We start from the raw sequence: 24,472 nt of genomic DNA, 5'->3' as shown, positions 1-24,472 counted from the left end.
CCTCAGAATTGTAACAAACCAATTTTTTTACTCACTCATGGGACGTGGGCATCACTGGCTAGGCTAGCATTTATTGCCCATCCCTAATTGCCCTTGAGAAGGCGGTGGTGAGCTTCCTTCTCAAACCACTGCAGCCCATGTGGTATAGGTACACCCACAGTGCTGTTAGGGAGGGAGTTCCAGTATTTTGACCCAGCAACAGTGAAGGGATGGCGATATATTTCCAAGTCAGGATGGTGTGTGGTTAGGAGAACTTCCAGGTGGTGGTGTCCCCATGCATCTACTGCCCTTGTTCTTCTAGATGGTAGTGGTTGTGAGTTTTGAAGGTGCTGCCTGAGGAGCCTTGGTGAGCTCCTGCAGTGCATCATATAGATGGTGTACACTGCTGCCGCTGTGCTATAGTGGTGGAGGGAGTTAATGTTTATGGATGGAGTGCCAATCAAGTGGGCTGCTTTGTCCTGGATGGTGTCAGGTTTCTTGATTGTTGTGAGAGCTGCACTCATCCAGCCAGTGGAGAATATTCCATCACACTCCTGACTTGTGCCTTGCAGATGGTGGACAGGCTTTGGGGAGTTACTCGCTGCAGGATTCTTGTAGTCACAGTATTTATATGGTTAGTCCAGTTCTGTTTCTTGTCAATGGTAACCCCAAGGATGTTGATAGGGAGTTATTTATATTGGGCCTAATTTCATAATGGTGTTTTTCGTCCACTTGCTGAAACCTTAACAAAGTATAGCTGAGGACATGAGTGAAAGAGACAAAATCCAGTTCAGATCTCAGGGTGTCCTATCAAGTAATTAAATATTAGGCTGTAAGCAATGCCCCCTCTAAATTAGATGGCTGTGCAGCAAATTGGCCTCTTTACGTTACTGCACTGGCATGGCTACACAAAACATTAATTGGGCTCGGCACTTAAATAAATCACCCACACGTTCCAACGAGAAATTAGTTGGCTGTAACAAAAGAAGTGGGGACCAATCATGGGAGTGACCAGTGTCATTGACCCTGACAGGATATTTAAAACATACTGCTAACTTTCTAATATGAGATACTTACACTTTTAAACCTTGAAATCAGGGGCAGAATTTTATGTCCCACGGGCGGGCCCGAGCCGATCAGGCATAAAATTGCGCGAAATGACAAAGGGCAAGCATCCCAACGTCATCGCGCGCGCACAATATTTTGCTTGGCAGCTGTGTACAAAATTTGGAAGCGCGCCTGCTGACAATTAAGATGACAAGTAAGCCTATTAACGGTGCAATTGTCTCCGATTTTACGTGGCCCATCCAACCTTACAGTTGGCAGATGGGTAACCTTTACATTTATCATCAAGCCCGATCTAAGGCTGGGATGAAATCTCCGTTTTGAAATAAAAATAAAAATAAATTTCTGTGGACAGCATTTTTATGAGGTATATTTTCAGGTGCTTGATTGTGATGCATGGACCTTTTTTATGCTGCAGCTTTTTAAACCTTTATTTAATCATGTGAAGGCCTGTCTGCCTTCAGAGAGCGCTCACTGAGCGTTCACCCACGCCCGTGGTGATATTATCATTCGCCATCTTCCCGACCCATCCTGGCATCACTAAGCTTTTCAGTGCACATTTCATGCTGGCTGGCATGAAATTGCAGTTGGGGGCCGATCACGGTCAGTGATCCGTTTCCCGGCAGTTCCTGGGCCTGCCAATCGCATGCGCCTGCCACAGGTAAAATTCAGGCCCAGATGTCAGGGAGGTAAACCAAGCAAAGTATGAATGATGAGTTGTTTCAGGCATTTGCATATGGTGAGGCCAAATGAAGTGTAGTATTAAAGTGAAACAGGGCAAGAAGCAGGTGGATAAGAACTGGACCCAGATGGCATAGAGAGAGGATGCTGAATGGACTGGGGGCGGGGAAGGAAGGTGTTCTCGGGTTGATGGGCAAAGAAAGCGTGGAGTAGGAAGATGAGGGAACAGGTGAGGAGAAGGGATTGGGCAGGGGTGGATGGCACTAAGTTCTCACATGGATGGGGTGCAATGAACCAGGGCTGCTTTTCTGAGCAATTGTGTATGGAGAGGAGAAAGAGTAGGCCATTGACAGAGAGGAGTACCAATGTTTATGTAGAGGGCAATTAACAAAAGATAGGGAGTGATGGCTGATTTTGGGCAGGGCTGATTTTCTTCTCAGGAGGCTGGAGCTGCTGTTGACAGATGTTAATTCCATCTTACTATTAGGGGTGTGGTTGTTGGCAGTTTGGACAGTGAAGTTTGATTTGCTTCTTGATGTGGGAAGTTCTGTTGGGAAGGAAGCCCAAGTTGCTCCTTGCTGGCAGACGAGAGGAGGTCAGTGTTGTTACCTGGCAGGTGGATTGGATACTGTAGGTATGGGTGATGAAGTTACTTATGACATAAATTCCTCCTTGGTAGGAGAGTGGGCGAATGCAGGCCCTGGTTTTTTTCAGGTGCTGGTCAGCATTTGTTCTCTGTCCGATCAATGTAGGGGAGGTGATGGACTGCATACTTGCTTCTATGTAGTAGGAAGGAGGACTAAGTATGGCATCCAAGGAAAAGTCCGAGATAGTCATTGTCACTATTAGTTTATGTCCTAAAGCTTTAAATAAGATCAGAAGAAATAGGAATGGAAGTTGGCTGTTTGGCCCAATGAGCCTGCTACCCTGTTCAATAAAATCATGGCTCATCTATTTGTGGCCTCAAACCAACTTTCCTGCCTATTTGCAAAAATCCTTAATTCCCTTGATCAAAAATCAGTTTCACTCAGCCTTGAATATATTAAATGACCCAACCTCACTGCTTTTGCCATTCCCCATCCAAAGGTCATGGGCTGGATCTAGCTGGAATGAGGCATCATGTTATACCATTAGTTAATCTTTTTTCTTGTACCCTTCAGCTTGAAAACAATTTCTGTCAAAACTTGGATCGAGGGCTATGAGGAATCTGGGACTTTCATTAACAGTGAAACCAGCAGTGTATCTCCTTTAAGCAATGAGATTTAAGTATTGAGAAAGTTAGAAAAAGTAACAGGAAAAATACAGAAGAAGGATCTAGTTGGTTTGATGAATTACAGTTAAATTGGGGCAAAAAGAGAAATAAAGAGATAGAAAAAAAGATTTGAATGATTGAGAAAAGAATACAGAAAGGAAAGGTAAAATCAATTATAAAGGCCGGGATTTTCTGGTCCTGTCGCGGGCAGGACCCACCGTGGGTGAGGCGGTGCCCCAGCCAGAAGTCCATTGACTTGCAGCAGGACTGGACGATCCCAGCAGTGGGCCGGTATGGAAAATCCCACCCAAAATCTCTAACAACAATCGACTACATGGAGAAATTAGATTGGATAGTTTAAATTGTTTCCTTTTTGGGCTGAAGAAGTCCATTGGCATTGCATTAGCAATTAAGTAGTTGTTTAAAAAAAAGGCCCTTATGCTCTCAATTACCAAGCATAACATTATTGTGGCGAACTTAAATTCAGCAAGTTTCAGATGTTCAAATTCAGCAAGTTTTTTTTAAAAAAAAAAGGTGAAAGGCAAGTTGCCATCTGCACAAAGCAAATGAATCTCCAGAACTTGCTTGAGATTCAAATGCATAATATGTCTTTTTAATCCCCTGAACTTTCTGGCTGATTTGCCCATTACTGATGTGGATCATTAAAATGCTATTATTTTCTAGAAATATCCAGCTTAATATTTTCAGTAATATTTAATTGGTCATTTAAATGCCTATGTATATCTAACTGCTTTGTGTAATGCCATCTTTATTGAGGTGTAGGTGTATTGAGTGAGCTACTATTTTGGTCGGGGGTTGGGTGGGTGCGCTGCAGAGTTGCTAGAAGGGAGGAAACACATTTGAAAGAGAGAAAATTGGGAGCTTTTACCTGAACCTTCTAGTTTGCAAAGATCCTTTTACAGTACAAACATACAGTTTCTGTTGAGATGATTTGAAGGTGAAAGTGGACTTTTGGTCAAAAAGTTGCCTTTAGTACAGGAGTTCAAAAATTTTTGGTTTTAAAAGTACTCTGAAGGACAGCTTTCGACAATTTGGGTGAAGATCTGAAATTTATAGAATTTTATCTCAATGGCAGATCAAATATCTCCTGTTCCAAACGAGCACCCTTCAACCTCTAACCCCCCAAAAATCTCTTCATTGTTTTCCTCCTCAGAGGAGCATATTCCCATGAAAAATCAGAGGGAAGAGGAAGCAGTTTTTCTATGTAACTTTACCTAAAGATTTAATCACATTTCTTTTAATCTCCTGCATAGCCTCACAGATGGGATGTAGCATCTTGGAGAACCTGGATACTTGCATGAGTTAATGGGCCTGATTTGAATAAAAACTGTAACTTCAGTTCTCTCTCTAATTTGTTGAACATAAGCGCTTCAATGCCTTCGTTTTTGATGACAATATTGAAAGTCATCCTCCCTAGAATACTCTGTGAATAATCAGGTTTGAAAAACAAAATGGTACTTCACGTTAAAGGAAGGTAGTCTGTTTAATAATTAATAAGACTTGTTCTTTTTGATACTGTGTGTTATGAAGGTAAAGATCTTTGAAGTAAATTGCAGTTTTGGTTTCTTAATGGTTGTCTTGGTCACAAGTATTATTTGGGAGAGTGAAAGGAGCGCATTTTTTTCCTTTCATGGGCTGTGGACATCACTGTCAAGGTCAGCATTTGTTGCCCATCCCTAATTGCCATTTCAGAGGGCAGTTATGAGTCAACCAGGTTGCAATGGCTTTGGAGTCACATGTCGCCTGGGTAAGGATGACAGATTTCCTTCCTTATAGGACAGTAGTGAACCTGATAGGTTTTTACAACAATTATTAGTTTTATGGTCACCATTACTGAAATTTTATGAATTGAATTTAAATTCCATCAGCTGCTGTGATGGGATTTGAATTCATGTCCCTGGAACATTAGTCTGAGCCTCTGGATTACTAGTCCAGTGACATTACCACAAAGTTGCCATCTCCCCCTGAAGTACACTATTGTTATTTTGAATTATACACCCCTTGAAAAAGGATGTTGGAAACTTAGTCTGTTTTGAACTTTAACAGTTCTGAGACTTAATGCAGAAAGTCTGAGGATTTAAGTAGAGACAGTTGCTGAGAGGAGAAGAACTGGTGGGTGCTGTTCATAAGTTTTGTTTCTTATATTGTTGTGTTTGATCTGTATTTAGGCAAATAAGTGACAAGCATGGATACGACAACTGGCTAAAGAATGAAGTTCTAAAGAAAATTCACTGATGCCATTTTAGTTTTTTCCGAAGAAGATTCTGTTCTATAACACCCCTTTGCCGAATGCAGGAAAACTCCTGGCTGTTAGACTTGAGAAGGATAGCCTTCTCAGTGTTCGTTCTCTGACACCAGAGGGACATAGCTAGGCATTTGGCTCTGTAACACAGGCTAGGATTTCCCGGTTGGGGGACGGAGCCCGCTCACCGACACGTAAAGTGATACACGGTGACGTCGGGCGGAACTCCCGACATCATGCCCCATTTAAATTTTTAGGCAGGTGGGGGCTCAGCGGAATCAGCTGTGCACCCGCCGACCTGTCAGTGGCCAATTGAGGCCATTGAGAGAGTCATTAAACTAATTAATGGACCCGCCCGTCCAACCTTAAGGTTGGTGGGCAGGCCAGGAGCCCTGGCGGGCATTAAAAAAAGCATGAAACCTCATCCACGGGCTGGATAAGGTTTCATGTAGGTTCTAAAAAATGTAATTAAAGTGTACGTAAAAGTTATGGACATGTCCCAACTCGTGACAGTGTCACATGAGGGGACATGTCAGGGATTTCATTTTCTGTTTTTCAGATTTTTAAATGTATAGCTGACCTCCCTGAGACTAAGTGTTGCCTCAGGGAGATGAGTGTGCTCTTTTGTGAGTATGCATGAAAGAGCGCACTCTCAGTTTAGGGAATCTCCCCCACCCCCCCTGCACAGGGAGCGCATAGTGCTTCCATGAGGATGTCACGCCCACGTAAAATGGTGGTGCGCCTCCGCCTGACCGCTCTTCAACTCCTCCCCGAGATGGGAGAAAATTCTGCCCATAAATATGCATAGTGCAGGCCCAACCAGCTAGGGAAGTGGTAGAGATCCATTAAGGTAGATTTTGGTGCATTTAGTACCCAATTCAGTTTGCAGCAGCTAATAACATGTCATCAAAGTTATCTGTGCTCACATTAAAAAGTAGTCATCCAAAGATGTTTATGGAAGTGCACTGAAAGGACCACCAAACCACTCATCATAGAACCATAGAACACTACAGTACAGAAAAACAGGCCATTCGGCCCTTCTAGTCTGTGCCGAAATATTATTCTGCTTGACCTGCACCCAGTCCATAACCCTCCAGACCGCTCCCATCCATGTATCTATCCAATTTATTCTTAAAACTTAAGAGTGAGCCCTCATTTACCATGTCATCTGGCAGCTCGTTCCACACTCCAACCACTCTCTGAGTGAAGAAGTTCCCCCTAATGTTCCCCCTAAACCTTTCCGCTTTCACCCTAAAGCCATGTCCTATCGTGTTTATCTCTCCTAATCTAAGTGGAAGGAGCCTACTCGCATTTACTCTGTCTATACCCCTCATAATTTTGTAAACTTCTATCAAATCTCCCCTCATTCTTCTATCCTCCAAGGAATAAAGTCCTAATCTGTTTAATCTTTCCCTGTAACTCAACTCCTGAAGACCCGGCAACATCCTAGTAAATCTTGTCTGCACTCTCTCAATCTTAATGATATCCTTCCTATAGTTAGGCGACCAGAACTGCACACAATACTCCAAAGTTGGCCTCACTATAATATCCCAACTCCTATACTCAATACTTTGATTTATAAAGACCAGTATGCCAAAAGCTTTCTTTACAATCCTGTCTACTTGTGAGGCCACTTTCAGGGAATTATTTATCTGAACTCCCAGATCCCTTTGTTCCTCCGCTCTCCTCAGTGCCCTACCATTTACTGTGTATTTCCTACCTTGGTTTGTCCTTCCAAAATGCAACACCTCACACTTTTCTGCATTAAATTCCATTTGCCATTTTCTGGCCCATTTTTCCAGTTGGTCCAGATCCCTCTGCAAGCTTTGAAAGCCTTCCTCAGTGTCCACAACACCTCCAATCTTAGTGTCATCAGCAAACTTGCTGATCCAATTTACCACATTATCATCCAGATCATTGATATAGACAACAAACAACAATGGTCCCAGCACAGATCCCTGAGGCACACCACTAGTCACAGGCCTCCAGTCTGAGAAGCAATCATCCACTACCACTCTCTGTCTTCTCCCACACAGCCAATTTCGAATCCAGTTTACAACCTCTCCATGGATACCAAGTGTCTGAACCTTCTGAACTAACCTCCCATGTGGGACCTTGTCAAAGGCCTTACTAAAGTCCATGTAGACAACATCCACAGCCTTTCCTTCATCTACTTTCTTGGTAACCTCCTCAAAAAACTCTACAAGGTTCATTAAACACGACTTACCACGCACAAAGCCATGCTGACTATCCTTAATCAGCCCTTGGCTGTCCAAATAATTGTATATACGATCTCTCGGAATACCTTCCAATAATTTACCTACTACTGATGTCAGGCTCACTGGCCTGTAATTACCTGGTTTACTTTTGGAACCTTTTTTGAACAACAGAACAACATGAGCTACCTCCAATCCTCCGGCACCTCACCCGTGGCTAAGGGCATTTTAAATATTTCTGCCAGGGCCCCTGCAATTTCTACACTAGTCTCCCTGAAGGTCCAAGGGAATATCATATCAGGCCCGGGGGATTTATCTATCTATATTCACTGTAAGGAAGCAAGCACCTCCTCCTCTTTAATCTCTATATGTTCCATGACACTACTGCTTGTTTCCCTTCCTTCCTTATACACTGTGCTGGTTTCCTGAGTAAATACTGATGCAAAAAAACTGTTTAAGAGCTGCCCCATCTCGTGAAGCTCCACACATAGACGACCACTCTGATCTTCAAGGGGACCAATTGTGTCCCTTACTATCCTTTTACTCTTAATATACTTGTAGAAACCCTTCGGGTTTACCTTCACATTATCTTCCAAAGCAACCTCATGTCTTCTTTTTGCCTTCCTGATTTCCTTCTTTAGTATTTTCTTACATTTTCTATATTCTACAAGTACCTCATTTGCTCCTTGTGGCCTATACCTGCTATACACCTCTCTCTTCTTCTTAACCAGATCTCCAATATCCCTTGAAAACCAAGGTTCCCTATGCCTGTTAACTTTGCCTTTAATCCTGACAGGAACATGCAAACTCTGCACTCTCAAAATTTCGCCTTTGAACGCCTTCCACTTACTGAACACATCCTTGCCTGAAAACCACTTATTCCAATCCACTCTTCCTAGATCCTTTCTCATTTCCACAAAATTGGCCTTTCTCCAACTTAGAATCTCAACTCGAGGACCAGACCTATCCTTATCCATAATTAACTTAAAACTAATGACATTGTGGTCACTGGACCCAAAATGTTCGCCTACACATACTTCTGTCACCTGACCTGTTGGTTCCCTAATAGGAGATCAAGTATTGCATCCTCTCTGGTTGGTACCTCTATATATTGATTTAGAAAACTTCCCTGAATATATTTGACAAACTCCAAGCCATCCAGCCCTTTTACAATATGGGAGTCCCAGTCAATATGTGGAAAGTTAAAATCTCCTACTATCACAACTTTCTGTTTCTTACATCGGTCTGCTATCTCTCTACAGATTGGCTCCTCCAATTCTCTCTGCCTATTGGGCGGTCTATAATACAACCCTATTAGTGTGGTCACACCTTTCCCGTTCCTCAGTTCCACCCATATGGCCTCTGTAGATGTGTCCTCTGGGTTATCCTGTCTACTCCTGTGATATTTTCCCTGACTAGTAATGCCACTCCTCCCCCTTTCATCCCTCAACCCCGGAACATTGAGCTGCCAGTCCTGCCCCTCCTGCAACCAAGTCTCACTAATAGCAATAATGTCGTAATCCCACGTGCCAATGCATGCCCTAAGCTCATTTGCCTTTCCAACAATACTCCTTGCATTGAAATAGATGCACATGAGAACATTTCTATCATGTACAAACCTTTGATTTCTGTCTATACATGCATTCCTCGCTTGACCTTTATCCTCTTCCACCTCACTATCTGCTCTAACACTCTGGTTCCCCTCCCCCTGCAAATCTAGTTTAAACCCCCCCCGGAGCAGCACTAGCAAACCTACCCGCAAGGATGTTAGTCCCCCTCCAGTTCAGGTGCAAACCGTCCTGTCGGAACAGGTCCCACCTTCCCTGGAACAGAGCCCAATTGTCCAGAAACATGAAGCCCTCCCTCCTGCATCATCTCCTTCGCCACGTATGTAGCTGCATTATCTTCCTATTTCTAGCCTCACTAGCACGTGGCGCGGGTAACACTCCTGAGATCTCAACCCTGGAGGTCCTGTCCTTCAACTTTGCACCTAACTCCCTAAACTCTCTTTGCAGGACGACCTCCTCCTTCCTATCCACGTCATTGGTCCCTACATGGACCACGACATCTGGCTGCTCACCTTCCCTCCTGAGAATACTGAAAACTCAATCTGAGATATCGCTGACCCTGGCAACAGGGAGGCAACAGACCATCCGAGATTCTCGATCTCTCCCACAGAACCTCCTATCTGTCCCCCTAACTATCGAATCCCCTATCACTACTGCTCTCCTCTTTTCCCTCCCTCCTTTCTGAGCTGAGGGTCCAGTCTCGGTGCCAGAGACACGACCTCTACCACTTGTCCCTGGTAGGTCATCCCCACCAACAATATCCAAAACGGTATACCTTTGATGGGAACGGCCACAGGGGTGCTCTGCTCTTTCTGTCTATTCCCCTTCCCTCTCCTGATAGTCACCCAGCTACCTTCCTCCTGACTTTTATGGTGACTCTCTCCCTGAAACTCCTATCTATTACTGCTTCTGCCTCCCGTATGATCCGAAGTTCATCCAGCTCCAGTTCCATTTCCCTAACTCGGTTTGTCAGGAGCTGTAGCTGGATGCATCTTTTGCAGGTGTAGTCATCAGGGACAATTGTGCTGTCCCAGACTTCCCACATGCTGCATTCAGAGCACTCGACTGCCCTAACTGCTGCCTCCATCACCTACTCCTAATTTAATTAAAGGACCTTACCCGGCCTTACCGCACTAGGAGCAAGCTCGTCCTCAGCCTCTGCTCGCCGAAGCCTCTCGAGCCAAAGCCTTAAAGCTCCACTCCTTCACTGGGCCGCTCACACACACTGGCCGCTCCTCTTCAGCTTCCCCTCCTTTTATTTTCAATCTCCCAATCACCTCTCCTCTCGTGCTGTTTTCAATCTCCCGACTGACTCTCCTCTTGCGCTGTTTTCAATCACAAGGTAATGTGCTTCAACCAACATGAGTGAGGTGGCAGTGTTTGATACGGTTTGGTTATGCTGAAGTGCTCATGTAACAGGGGTATCATGTGTCTAATTGCACTCTGAACCTACAGCGATGTTTCTGGAAAATCAGTAAAAGCAGGCATTTTACTCCCATTACAGTGCCAAACTTAGGAGAATTGGCCATAGCTCACCTGTTGAATGAAGTGGAGAAATCCAGAATGATCTCTGTGCTTCAGATAACCAGGTACCATAAACAGGAGTTGTATTAATTGAATTAAATTATCACATTTAGCAAGCATAGATTCATAGCTTTCAGCCATCAGCTTTTTAACTGACATTTAATGTTTCAATCTATGCTTTTAACTGTTTAGAAGAAAAATCATCTTTTTCTCACCGTTTAGGAGTTGAGCAGTCCAACCAATTGAACTGGAAACTGTCAGATCCAGTCAGAAGGAAGGCTATTGGAAACATTGGATGTTGCTTTTCCAGTTCTTATGAAAGATCATCAAACTGAAACATCTCTGTTATTCTTTCCACAGTTGTTGCCTGTTATGTTAAGTTTTTCCAACATTTGTTTTTCTATTGCTTTTTCTTCTGGAGGCACATGAAAAAAGCATATGTTTTAAGATGAACATGGGTTTTGAGAATCATAGTTAGCCTGTTAGCAAGCTAAGACATCTACGTAGCATTTTTTTTGATTAAATTTAATTTTATTCGAAGGATCATTGTGAGAAACGCTCAATTTTTACCCAATATGAAGTCTGTTTGCTTCACTGTTAGAACTATTTCTATGGTTGTAACTTGGTATCTGTGCATTAACTGATATTATTCAGATATTCCTGTGAATGCGTTTTTGGAAACTCAGTAGGGGTTGGGAATTGAATGGTCATGGAACTTATTCAACTAAGAAAACTTCTATTGAGATGCCTATGTCCAGCATTTTACTGCAATGTCCTGTTGTGATGTGAACCTTTTTTGAATGTGTGTGTTTCCCATTTCAGTTCTGTAAATTTGAAAGCTATTTTCGGTTTATTTGCACACTAGTGGAGATCCCTTTCTTACTGTGCAGTAATGAGGGAAAACACCCACACATTTCAATTTAGAATTGTCAACATCAGCTGGGAAATGTAAAAACGAACATTGTAATCAATAAAAGTACAGTAGATGGCAAATCCCAGACCAGATGCTATCAGTTAGGATTGCCAAAGAGCAGAATATTCAGCTTATTGTGTTAGGAACTGCATTTTGCAAATTTTTGTTCTTTTAAATGACTAGAGTTTATTATATTTTTTATATTCAATATAAGAAAGCACACCTTTTTGACAACATTAAAGAGCAATATAGATTCTTTTTTAATCATTCACGGGATGTGGGCTTTGCTGGCTGGGCCAGCATTTATTGCCCATCCTTAGTTGCCCTTGAGAAGGGGTGGTGAGCTGCCTTCTTGAACAGCTGCAGTCCAAGTGGTGTAGGTGCACTCTCAGTGCTGTTAGGAAGAGAGTTCCAAGATTTTGACCCAGCAACAGTGAAGGAACTGAATAATAATTGACAGTAATAGTAGTAGAACGTTTATTGATGTTGCATGACATTTCTCTCTCATTTTAACAGAAATGCTAACCTGCTTATTTCAAGTGGATTAATTTATGTAAAGTAGCAGACAGAGAAGTGCTACAAAATGTGTTAAGTATTTGTCATCTGCTATCACGAACACTTATAGCCTTGGGTGATTTCATATTTAAAACCAGAATATGTTTTAATTGCACAGAGTTTGGTCAAGAACTAATAAAAAAAAAATGAAAGGTTAATATATCATGTGTGTGACCTTTGATCAGAATATCATTTTAATGTTGATTTCCAATGATATTAGCTCACCCCTGTCCCTCCTGAGGCTAAAATAACAACTTAACCAGAGAACCAGGTGGAGAAGTGGTGTGGTTAGCGGTTTAGTGGGAATAAGGTTGGGAAGCAGGAGGTAGGTCTTATGGACAAGATGAGCTCAGATAGAGAATGAGGGAAAATAGGAGAGAAACTAGAGATCAATGTGAATTCAGGCATAGGGCATGGGGAAACTTTAGAGGAAGTTTGACCCAGTGGGATAGTGGAAAGGGGAGAATTGCCAGAGGCGGCTACTTAAAAGATTATTCAAAATGGATGTGAGGTTTTGTAAGAAGATAGTTTTGGGACTGTCTTTTTAATTCAAGGTTAAATAGAGTAGGGAATAGAATCATGTGATCTGTTCTGAATTCTGCCCGAGCACAGGCCTGGATGGGGACAGAGAGGCCCAGGGTGACACTCACCGAGAGAAAAGTGCAGAATATTCACACCTGAAACAAAGGCAAGAGCGGCTGGGCTAACTGTGGACATACTTTTGGTCTCCTAGTTTTTTCCGATAGAAAGAGAGAGACATCTCTTAAAGAGATCTAAGACTGCAGCTAGTGTGGCCAGCAGAGAAGAGTGTGCTGCCTTTCTGTGAGCTACAAGACAGAATGCAGGAGGGAGGATGGTCTCTGGTCGAAGAGATGCATCCCGTGGCACTGTAAAGTCTCTGGAAGATTTGTCCTGGCAAGGCCAGGAGGAGAAATTGCTCGAGTATGCTTTACTGCTGGTAGCCATTTCAGGAATTTCTTAAACTTGGGGAAGCATCTTTCAATGGTCACTCAAGGTTATGACTTGGAAAAATGGGGAGACATGACCCCACTGGAAACTGGAATGACTGTAGACTGTGTTCTTTAAAGACTGTAATCCTTTGGAGAGCGTGTTGGAAAGTATATATATCTGGCATGTAGGAGTTATTGGTTGCATTAGAACATTAGTAAGGGTTATCTATTCTGTAATTTAGGGTACTAGTTTTCTACTAATTAATGTTTAGTCAATGCTGCTTTTGGTTTGTTACAGTAAAAGTCTTAAAACTTGAAATCTTGTTTTGTAATTTCTATATGTCAGTCACGGAATTTTTTTAAAAAGTTATCAGTCTCTATGGAGATTGTAACACAGGACTCTCCAAAATGGGAATCCTCCTGTTACTTCTGGTCTGTCTTGAGTCCATGGTTAGGGATAAATGCAGTAGTTCAATCTGTTTGTCTCATCAATGTAAAATGTGCTGCCAGTTGAAATTGTTGTACGAGTGCAGTGCAGATGCTTTCTGTTCACAAAATAGCACTGTTTCTGCAGTTAAATTTTCAGTCTGAGGAATTATATTGAAATTGGATACAACTGCTCCAATTTCATATTTTAAAAGAGTAACCTTGAAGAATTTACTTTTGGCATAAAAGTTAGATTTAGAGTAGACCGCAAAATGCCAGAAAATGGACCACAAAAATGTCACCAAATTTTCTCAAGGGCACATGCCCCATCACCCTTTAAAATTAAAGCCCTTGTATATTTAGCTTTTTCCCTTGCAATAACACTGATGGAATATTGGGTATATTTCATTTCTAAATTATGACAAGCTTGTGACATACCTAATTTTTGATGTTTTTATCTTCACGTGCCTAGGCTTGTATTCAAGACAAGCTCTCAGCCTTTTGGGAGCTGTGTAATTTTTTTAAAAACGTGTTCTTCAGTTTTTGATGTTTCTTCTGAATTAGCCGAGATAGATCAATTTATGATCATGATTCAGGAGTAAGATATATACTGAATGTAAACATTGGAACATTCAGCACTCACCTGGTGGTCTAGCTTAATAGGTTGAGAAATGTATATGCAGGGCTTCGAGACCCAAGGTTATAGATCTGCATGCAATCAAGTCTTCCAAATGTTGATGTTGCTTTTGTATTCTAAGTGAGTTTTATTTATTTTACCTTGCAGGATGGCCATACAAGTTGACAAGTTCAACTTTGAAACTCTTCCAGCATCGAGCAAAATATGCAAAATGTTATGCACAGAAAACCTAAAGGAGATTGAAGAGGAAAGGAGTCATGCTCAGGCTGTTGAAATCAACAATAAATTAAACATCAACTGGAAGATCATATCCTTTCTCAGTGCCAAAAATAAATAGTAATACAGATGCATTGGTTTCTTTAAATAACACAACTAAGTAGGTTGTGTATTGTATATACTGAGCTGTTAGAAATTTTAAATAATTAAATGAGAGCACTATGAAGTGCAGTCAGGAACTTAAAGAATAATGGGTATCCATCAATGGCTTTTTGCTCTTGCCAACCTATCTATGAAAAAAAATAGTTAGCAAATGACCATTCATCCATTTTGAAAACTAAATTTTTCCATATTACCACATCACCACTAAATCTGGGCTGTGATTGGTCAAACATGCCCTCCTAGTTGTTCTTGCAGCCAATCAGATCTGAGATGCATTAACTCTTCACTGCCATTTTGATCTTTGGCATGACATTTTTCTCCACTCCCAGTAATTCTTTTCTCTTCTGAGATTCTCCTGCAGAACAGGAACAACTTCAAATTCCTCTTCTCCAGCACAGGCTGTTTCATTTACCTCCATCCTAGCATCAGATATGAAATCATCAATCTAATTTAACCCCCCTCAGCCTGTATGTTTTTAAAAATGTTATTTTCATCTCTACCAATGCACTGCATTAAAAAAAAACTATGTTGCATCGCTTTATCGTTTTCAATTGCAACTCAATTTCCAGTCTTTCTTTTATTTTCCAAAGTCCTGGGCTGTATTGATATCCTGTAACTCTGTTCTCACCATTATCTTGTTTGCAGTTCTGCTCTTCCATTCACTCTAGTAAATCATTTACATAAATTTGCTAGTGAACAACATTGGTCCGAACACCAAACCTTATGGAACAACACTTACCATCATTTGCCAATCTACGGAAATACTTTAACCTTACGTCCTGTTTTGTTTTATAGCCAGCTTCCTAACATTCTGCTACTATCACCTATGGCTTTAGTCATGAGTCCATATTACATTAGCTGTCCACCAGTCCTGTGGCACAGTGCCCCTTTTTATACTATCTCTTCCATAAAGTCTTATAATATGCATGGATGCAATTCATCTGGACGAGAGATTTTATCTTCTCCAAGTTTGATTAGTTTATCAATTCTCATCTCTTTTCTGTCTTAAATATCTTTAAATTCTTTTGACCTATTTTTACTCAGAAACATAGGTCGGAATTTTGTGAAGCATGCACGAGCAGGAAACAAAGCAAGCAGGGGAACATAATTGAGTAAGAGGCAACTGTCAGCTTCCTGATAGTGGGATGAAAGTTGGATGTTAAGTGGGCAGCAGACTGAGGACAGATCATGCTTCCTGATGTCAAGCAGCAGGAATCTCTTTTTAATAGATTAGCATGTCACGCACACTCACTAAAATGCAACTTCACCAGGCTAAATTGTACCTATAGAATTAAGTATGGAGAGGATGAGAAACAGTTGCCTTCAGATTCACGACTAGTTAAAGGTGGCATGCAGCAGGTGCGGTAGTCTTCCTGGTGGATTTGCACCACATTGGAGCTGCTTTTCTTGTATGGGGAACTTTGTTGAACCAGACTTTGGTGCATTGTGATTAGATGGCACCTGTGAAAGGGTCAAGGAGCTTGGCAGACTGAGGGAGGTGGCAGTCCTACAAAGGCTCATAGGGGAGAGAGGGAGAAAGCTGGACTACACAGGGAAGGTCAATGTTGACAGACATGATTGGGGAGATCAAGGGTTACACAGGGAAGATCAATGGTAATGAGATTCTGAGAGTCGAGGGCGACAGAGGGCAGGTCATGGGTGATAGAGGGATGCTCAATGATGATGGATAGCAGGTCGAGGGTAACGGCTGGGGGGGAGGCAGTTCCAGTGTGTTGGGCGGCTGACCTATGGGGAAGCTGTAGGGTGAATGATAATTGGTCAAGGGTGATGGTGGATGGGTCAAAGGTCGCTGAAGGCAGGGAAAGGGCAATGGAGCAATGCACCGACAAGCCTGTGTCATCCTCATTGCATCTAGCCAGAATGAAGCCCCTGCAAGACCTCTCGATCTCCTCCAAAATGTTGGTGTAAGTGCCAGCAGATCCAGGGATTACAAACTCCTCATAAACAGCCAGACTGATGCTGCTGAATGGCAAGGAGTGGATGCCTGTCTGCATGCCCTGACCTTTGACCCTGTGAGGCAATGGCATGGCTGGCGACATCTTGCTTGTCCCTTTTTCATGATTGGCTGGGGTCCTCATCTTTCATTATCTAATTGGCTGGCATTGGAGCCACTCTGCCTCCCAGTGGAAGTGCCACGCACTTCCCGCACTGCCATCAGGACCCTTGACATAAGATGAGTACGCTTGTAGAAAATTAATGTCACAGAAGTAGGATGCCATTCAGCCCATCATGGAAAAGAGCTATCCAAGCAGTTGGGGATGGGGAACAAATGCTGGCCTTGCCAGAGATTCCCACATCCCATGAACAAATAAAAAAAAAAGCCTAATCCTACTTTCCAGCTCTTGGCTCATAGCCCTGTGCATATCCAAGTACTTCTCTACTATCCTTTAGGGCAATGAGTTCCAGACTCCCACCACCCCCTCGGTGAAAAAAATTGTCCTTAGTAGCCTCTAATCCTTCTACCAATTACTTCATTCTTAAACCCCCTGGTTATCGACCTCTCTAACTGAAAGATGTCCTTCCTATTTACTCAATCGAGCCCCCTCATGATTTTATACATCGCAATTAAATCTCCTCTCAACATCCTGTGTTCCAAAGAAAATAATCCCAGCCTATATATCTTTCCTCATAGTCAAATCTCCCTGTCATTTTTTTAATCATCCCCTCATTGTCTATGTACTTGGTTCTTAAGCTTCAATGTTGCCCTTTTCCTTTTTACTGATCCATGGTGTGTCATTTCCTAGCTAGTTTGTTCTTTGTTTCTCCAGGATGTTCTTGATCACTGTTTTAAATGTTTCCCAATGGTGTTCTAATTCTTTGTCAGTACATTTTTCCAGTTTATTTTCCCTAATTCTATTCTCATCCCCTTAAAATTAGCATTTTGCAATTTGGTTGTAATTTACTGCTGCTAAACAGTGAGAAGACTTACACCATTGTCTTTCACCCCACCTTAAGCCCTGTATCTTTGCTATGAATTCCATTTTCCTCTCCCACCACTGTCACAGGTTGAAGCACACTGTTGATAATCTCAGCATCCTATTTGTGCCCAAGCTGAGTTTTGGACCCCATAGCCTTTTATCAAAAAGGCTACCTGTTTCCGCTTTTGTTACTGTCTGCCTTTTCCTTTTCTCCGCTTCTTGGCTGCTGAAACTTTTATCTATGTCTTTATCACTTCCATATTTGACTCTTTTGCTGGTCTCCCATCTTCCACATGCGTAATTTTTACCGTATTCCATTCGTTTCACCTTAGTTCCATTGCCTGTATCCAATCTTATGCTAAGTCCCACCGACCCATCATTCCTGTCTTTCCTAATGTACAATTTGCTCCTGGTCACCCAATGTCTGCAATTTAAAAAACACATCCTCATGATTAAATCCCTTCACGGCCTTGTGCATCCCTTTTATCTCTTTCAGCCTTACAACTCCCAGAACTTCATCCCTCTGACATTCACACATTGTTGTTTTCCTCATCCCTTCACCCCGTGATTGACAGTTGTGTCTCCAGCTGATTCTAGCCTAAGCATTACCTAATCACATTCTCTCCTTAAAACTCTCTTCTTTGGGTCATGCTTTTGGTCTGCCTTCCTTTTTGCCCAGATCTTCCGATCAGAGTAGCGGTGAATGTTGAGACATTTGCCAGTATTAAGCGTCAGGACCCAGAGCAAGTCCCAACATGCACACATGCATAGTACTTTTGTGCACTCTTTAAACCTCCATTGGGCAGAGACATGCTGCCCCATCAGCTCTACGGATGCTTGCGATTCTCCACGGAATTGACCCTGCTGTTGGAGGTTTGGGCTAGATGCCCTGAACTTGCCCAGAAGTTTACACCAGAATAGCATGAACTTTTAATCACCCTTCACCCACACCTCACACCACATCCACCTCCCACCCCACCCATCATCCTCTGTATAAACATTTTGAATCCACAAGTCCTAATATCAGCAGCTTCCCAAACTCAAAACAGTAGTCTAAACTCATGTAAAAACTGGAATGATTCCAAGAGCCTATTATTCTCTATGTATATTTTGAACACATGAAACCTATTATCAGCTGCTGTCTGAAATTAAAAACATATAAAAGCAACTGAAAGACTTAAAAAAAAAGTTACTTATTTTACCAGGCTACACTTACAAAATTGTAAAATGTACTTTCCTATTAATTCATTTTAAGTATTATTTTAATTCACGTCCAGACTTTTCCATGTTTACTTACATTACATTAAAGGTTATACAAACTCAAAAAAGCAGTTAAAAGCCTTTGAAGGTTAAAATAGTTTTAAAAATGCTAAGAACTTAAAAAAAACACTTAGCACAATACTGCAGTCTGCTGGACCTTGAGGAACTTTCTTTCCACTGCTGACGTCAAACGTTTGTGGACTTGGTGCTTCTGCACTTCGCTAGTACCTGCCGTGGCTCTCTTCACCGATGGCTGCATCCTGCAGCCGGGGACAACAAACCCCTAAAGCCACAGTTTAAATTGCAGTCAGCAGTGTACACCTTGGTTTGTCACTGACTGGAAAATCTGAATGAATATCTTTTGGTTTTTCTCGGTCCTCATATTTCCCTACTCATCTGAAATTTCTTGATTTTTTTTTCTGCAGTAAAGGCATTATATAAATGGAAGCTGTTGTTACCTAGATTCAAGGTTCAATGTTAAGCCCTTGTAATTAATTCATTTAAATGTAGTTTGCAACACTAAATGTGGCATCATTATTATTTATCTAAAAATACATAAAATGTAAAGTGATGCTAAATCACTGATCCAAAATCCATGCTTCAATGCTCCATTCTGTTTCTCTTTCCCAATCTGAATCTCTAATATAGCAACCGTATTTGATCATTTTTGTCTGTTTCAGAAGCCAAAGCAGTAGGGTTACTTAGCACATTCTATTTCAAATGTAGCAGTCGAAACAAAGTGCTGTTAAGTTGCTTCACAAGATTAAACATGTGAATTCTGTTATTTGAGATATGAAATGAAAGAGCGTGTTGGGGATAAATCCTATTGCATTTTGACAGGTGTTACAAAAATCTATTAACACTGACATTTCAATGGGTTAGCCATCCTATTTATTGTAATGGCAACTGTGGTCCTATTTATAGGTTTTGAACAGAGTGAGTATAATTAACTTTAAAGAACAACTGCATGCAGCACAAATGACATTGATATCTGTGATAGAAATTACTGCACGTATGCCCTATTACATGGTCCAAACCGAATTAAATTAGATAACCGGAGCTGCTTTTTTTCCTATCCTGTATTGGTAACATTGTTGCTTAACTACAAGTAGTGTTGCAATAGTTAAGCCCATTTTGTTTTGGACAAGTTATCAAACTTAAAATACGATCTCTGGAAGGATATCTTTATATGTATCTGTATATTGTTGATGTGTTCCTTCATAATTTGACACATAATGTAAAATAAAAGTTAATTCCACTTAAATAATTTATATTAACTGCTAGTTCATAAGGGAAGGCCACCAATACATTCTTGTGAGTATGCAAGCATATGAAATAGGAGCAGAAGGAGGCCATTCAGCCCCTCGAGCCTGCTCCATCATTCAATAAGATCATGGCTGATCTGTTTGTGTTTTGAATTCCATGTTCCCATCTACCCCCAGAAACCTTAGATTCTTGTCAGGCAAGAGAATCAATCTATCTCCACCTTAAAAATATTCAATGACCCCCGCCTTCGGAGGCAGAGAGTTCCAAAGTCGTGATCAATTAATTTACTTTGTTATGAATGTTATGCACATTCAGATACAGAGCCTTTACTTGAGTCTTTTTGTTATCTTTGTAACATCTGCCCTTGACTATTGGTGAATTCTTGGGTTTTATCTCTCTGTTCCTTCCTGCTATTATATGAGTCTCATTTCCCATATTACTATTATGGTCTGCTGCTTTAAATCTACCCCTTGATTTGCCACACCTACCCAAACTTGACCTCTCATCCCCCCCACCCCTGTTTAGTTTAAAGCCCTCTGTACTTCTCTAATTATGCGATCTGCAAGAACACACACCCCAGCGTGATTCAGGTGTAGGCCCCCCCCCCACAGTACAGCCCCCACTTTCCCCTGTACTGGTGCCAGTGCCCCATGAACTGGAACCCACTTCTCCCACACCAGCCTTTGAGTCATCCATTCATCTCTCTAATCTTATTTGTCCTATGCCAAATTGCACATGGCTCAGGCAATAATCCAAAGATTTTTACATTTGAGGCTCTGCTTCTTCATTTGATTTCTAGCTTCTCATACTGACTATGCAGGACCACCTTCCCTGTCCTGCTTATGCCATTTGTACCAACATGAACCACGACGATTGGATCCTCCCCCTCCCACTGCAAGTACTTCTCCAGCCCCTGAGCAGAAGTCCTGAACCCTGGCACTAAGAAGGCAACACAGTCTCCTGGACTCTCGCTCTTTGCTGCAGAGAACGGTGTGAATCCCTCTGACTATACTATCCCCTACTCCCATGACATTCCTGTTTGCTCTCCTCTGCCCTAATGGCTCCCTGTGCCATGGTGCTGTGGCCAGCCTGCTCATCCACCTTGCAGACCTCATTTTCATCCACACAGATTTTGAGCACCCCAAACATTCCACAGCTGCAACATCACACCTGTCCTGCCAAAGTAATATTGAGATTTTACTGAACATCTCTAATGATTGCGCAACAGTTATAAAATAGCTACATTTTTCTCATATTTGATGAGATCTGTTGTGCACACTTTCAGCAGTACAGTTATCTTTTTTGCAATACAGTAATTTCAAATAATTCAACTCTGCCTGTTATTTTTTGCATCGGGAATGTACAAAATAATCTTCAGCAATACCCCAGAGTCATAGGAAAATAGGAAATGAATTGGAATTACTTTGTCTATAATTGTCCAGTAGGCAGACCTGACATCATCATTTGTTTCCAACGTTGGTGCATATACACTTAAAAGTCAAGATATATGTCATAACCAGTGGGACAGTGGTTTGGGCAGTCTTTCATCACATAGGCAGTAATTACAATACCGAATTTAGAATTTGTTAGTAACTAATGCACTATTTCATTTTTTGTTTTCTGGTAACATTTGCGCTGTTAAACAATCATCGGATATTCAACATATAGAAACTTCATGTCAATTATTGCTTTGTTGGATGACATAGTATATTTATATTGTTCTATTAACTATAGGACCATATTTATACAGTTGATAACTGGAATTGCGTTTTGAGCTGTGAGAATCAGAACTACTTTCTTATGCAACAACCCTCAAACCTAAATTATTGTTCAAAACTTAATACACTTCAAGAATTTTATTACAGGCAAAACAACTTTCACTCAACACAACAGCTTAAAATCTTTTAATATAAATGCTTTAAAGCATATGTCATGTTTGGTTAAAGATATGTGTTTTAATATATTTTGCATTACACTTGTTGTATAAGCAGAGGAACCATCCATATCCATTGATTGATTTCTTGCTTTGTAATCCATTAATCCTAACTGTAACATATACAGGACACAGAATATTCTAGTATTCAATTTGGTTCCCAGGATTCTAAAGTAATAATGACAACATTGGTCTTTTTGGGAAACATCATCGCACATGAGGGATATGTAGGATGCCACACAAAAATAAACAGAGCAAACCCACATATTATTATTAGCCACTTAGAACAAAACTCAGCAGTTCAGGCAGCATCCATGGAGAGAGAAACAGTATTACCAATTTTCAGCAGAGCCTCTGTTTCTCTCTCTCCAGGGAAGCTGCCTGACCTTGTGAACATTTCCAGAATGTTCTGTTTTTATTACAGAATTCCAGCACTGCCATATTTTGCTTTTGTATTATATGTTAAGGATTTTGAAAATAACAAATAAGTTATGTATTGCTGAAAAGATTTTTTTTGTTAAACTTTTCATCTTGCACTCATCAGGACGATTCACAAGAAAATACCCATGTCACGGGAAACAACATATTTATACTGTATGAGAAGAGAGTGCTGATTGGTTGGCAAGTGGTAGAGTCGTTACCATGGCAAATGCACCAATTGATGGTGACTGACAGTTAATGTAGGGCATCCAATCAGGTAATGATTTAAAAAATCATTGAAGCTTTGCTATGTTGTGGATTAAGACATTATTAAATTGTAATACAAGTGTATCCCAGATAGCTGTTTCTACCCATATAATAGGGAATGACATCAAATATATTCCTTTAATTCCTTCTGAAGATTAAATCATAGAATTATTTCTGTAGAGCCATATGATGGCTATCTATTCCTTGGATGTCACCATTAGCTATGATAGTTCTGGTAGTTTTTTGTAAACTACATTGCAATACCGTGTCCAGCTGTCATTAGAACTTCCTCACTCTATTTCATCTCAACTACAGTCCTCTTGTGTATGTGATGAGCTGTTCATGTGTATGCACATTTTATTTATTTTTTTAACAACTTTGGTAGCATTGTGGTTACGTTGTTAGACTAGTAATCCAGATGCCTGGGCTAATGGTCAGAGACATGAATTCAGATCCTACTATGGGAGTTGGGAAATTTATATTCAAGTAGTTAAATAAATCTGAAATGAAAACTAGTATCAGTAATGGTGACCATGAAATGACTAGATTGTCACTAAAAACCCATCTAGTTCACTAATTTCCTTTCGGGAAGGAAATCTGCTGTCCTTACACGGCCTGGCCCATTTGTGATTCCAGACTTTCAGTAATGTGGTTGATTCTTAACTGCCCTATGAAATGGCCTAGAAAGCCACTCAGTTGTATTCAAGAAGGCAACTCACCAGCATCTTCTCAAGGGCAATAATGGTTTGGCAATAAATGCTGGCTTTGCCAGTGGTGCCCACAGCCTGTGAATGAAAGAATTAAAATATATGCACCTGTGTTACCAACCTGCTGTTGCTTGCTTCAGAATAGTAATCCCAGAGCAGACCATGGACCGCATTGCCAATGGCTGTGAATGTAACTGGCTATGATCTTTTATGCATGTGCTCCCTTCCAGGATTGTGCTGGAGATATTAACAAAATCTTGCAGTTTGCAGTGAACTTCTGCATAAGGGATGTCACTGAGATTCTCTGTTCATAGAATGTTAACTTCATTTGATTCTCTCTTGCCAAAGAGAAGCAAGCTGATTGGGCAAGAATTGCAAGCTTCCAAATGGTTTAGGAGGACATTGCCTGCAACTGAATTGCTTTGCAGCAGCTCATGCCAACTTTACCATGTACTAGGATGGAAAAGGCTTCCACCCCATCAGTGTGAAATGGTACATGATCATAGGCAGTGCATCATGCAGATATCCTGGCAGTGGTCAATGTCACCAGGCCATTGTGCAAGCTGCATTTCAACTGTCACGATATGCCTTGTGACTCCTGTTCATAGCATGAGTACTGTGTTGCCACAGGAAACCCGATAAAACAGACCATTGGTTTGCTGAAGCAATATTTTTGCATCTGAACCACTCTAAAGGGGTGGGTCTCAAAATCTATGGTGGGATGCTGCATGCTGTACACTTTCCCAACATGGGAACAGACCCTTAAACCGCCTATCAGGTGAGAAGCTCAGGAGCATGAGGTGGAATTAGAGGATGGGAGGCTAAAACATAGATAGCCCCTTTCTGTCCAGGCTGCAAATGAAGAACTCATATAAATGTGTTACTGGAAACACAGTCCCAATTACCTATTCACTGTCAGCCCCACACTTCTTATCTTCCCTCTCACTGACCATGATGTCATCATCTGGGCCATGATGCAAAAAAAAAGCCAACACAAAGTACACATTCCAAACCTAATTTGTAAATTAAATTATGCTATGGCGCGCACAAAATTAAACCATGAGCCTTTGCCTGTCATAGTGCTCCTACGCAGGTCTACCCCAGTGGCTGCAGCATGGCTGATGGAAGGTGATTAACTTTCAGTGGAGGAGATTGCAGATGGCCTTGGAGGAAGACATTGAGCAGCTTCAAGCCCAGAAGGCCTGACAGTGGACAGCCCTACACAGCATGGACAGCAGCAGTCTCAGCTAGTTGGCTAACAGGCAACAAAAAA

The 24,472-nt window shown here is 41.5% G+C and overlaps 1 protein-coding gene across 4 annotated transcripts in view; it reads left to right on the top strand.

Annotated features, from left to right (window-relative positions):
- The window catches only part of trappc9 (trafficking protein particle complex subunit 9), a 956,085-nt gene that overhangs the window by 483,849 nt on the left and 447,764 nt on the right, over nucleotides 1-24,472 (top strand). For all 4 annotated transcript variants that reach the window (XM_041189162.1, XM_041189161.1, XM_041189164.1 and 1 more), the window contains one exon: nucleotides 14,177-14,336. In XM_041189162.1, coding sequence (XP_041045096.1) covers nucleotides 14,177-14,336 — 160 coding nt within the window. The remainder of the gene's footprint in view (nucleotides 1-14,176; nucleotides 14,337-24,472) is intronic.

The sequence above is a fragment of the Carcharodon carcharias genome, chromosome 6 (assembly GCF_017639515.1).
Source record: "Carcharodon carcharias isolate sCarCar2 chromosome 6, sCarCar2.pri, whole genome shotgun sequence".
Taxonomy (NCBI): domain Eukaryota; kingdom Metazoa; phylum Chordata; class Chondrichthyes; order Lamniformes; family Lamnidae; genus Carcharodon; species Carcharodon carcharias.
The sequence above is the reverse complement of the archived record's forward strand: the minus strand, read 5'-3'. Positions and strand labels throughout refer to the sequence as shown.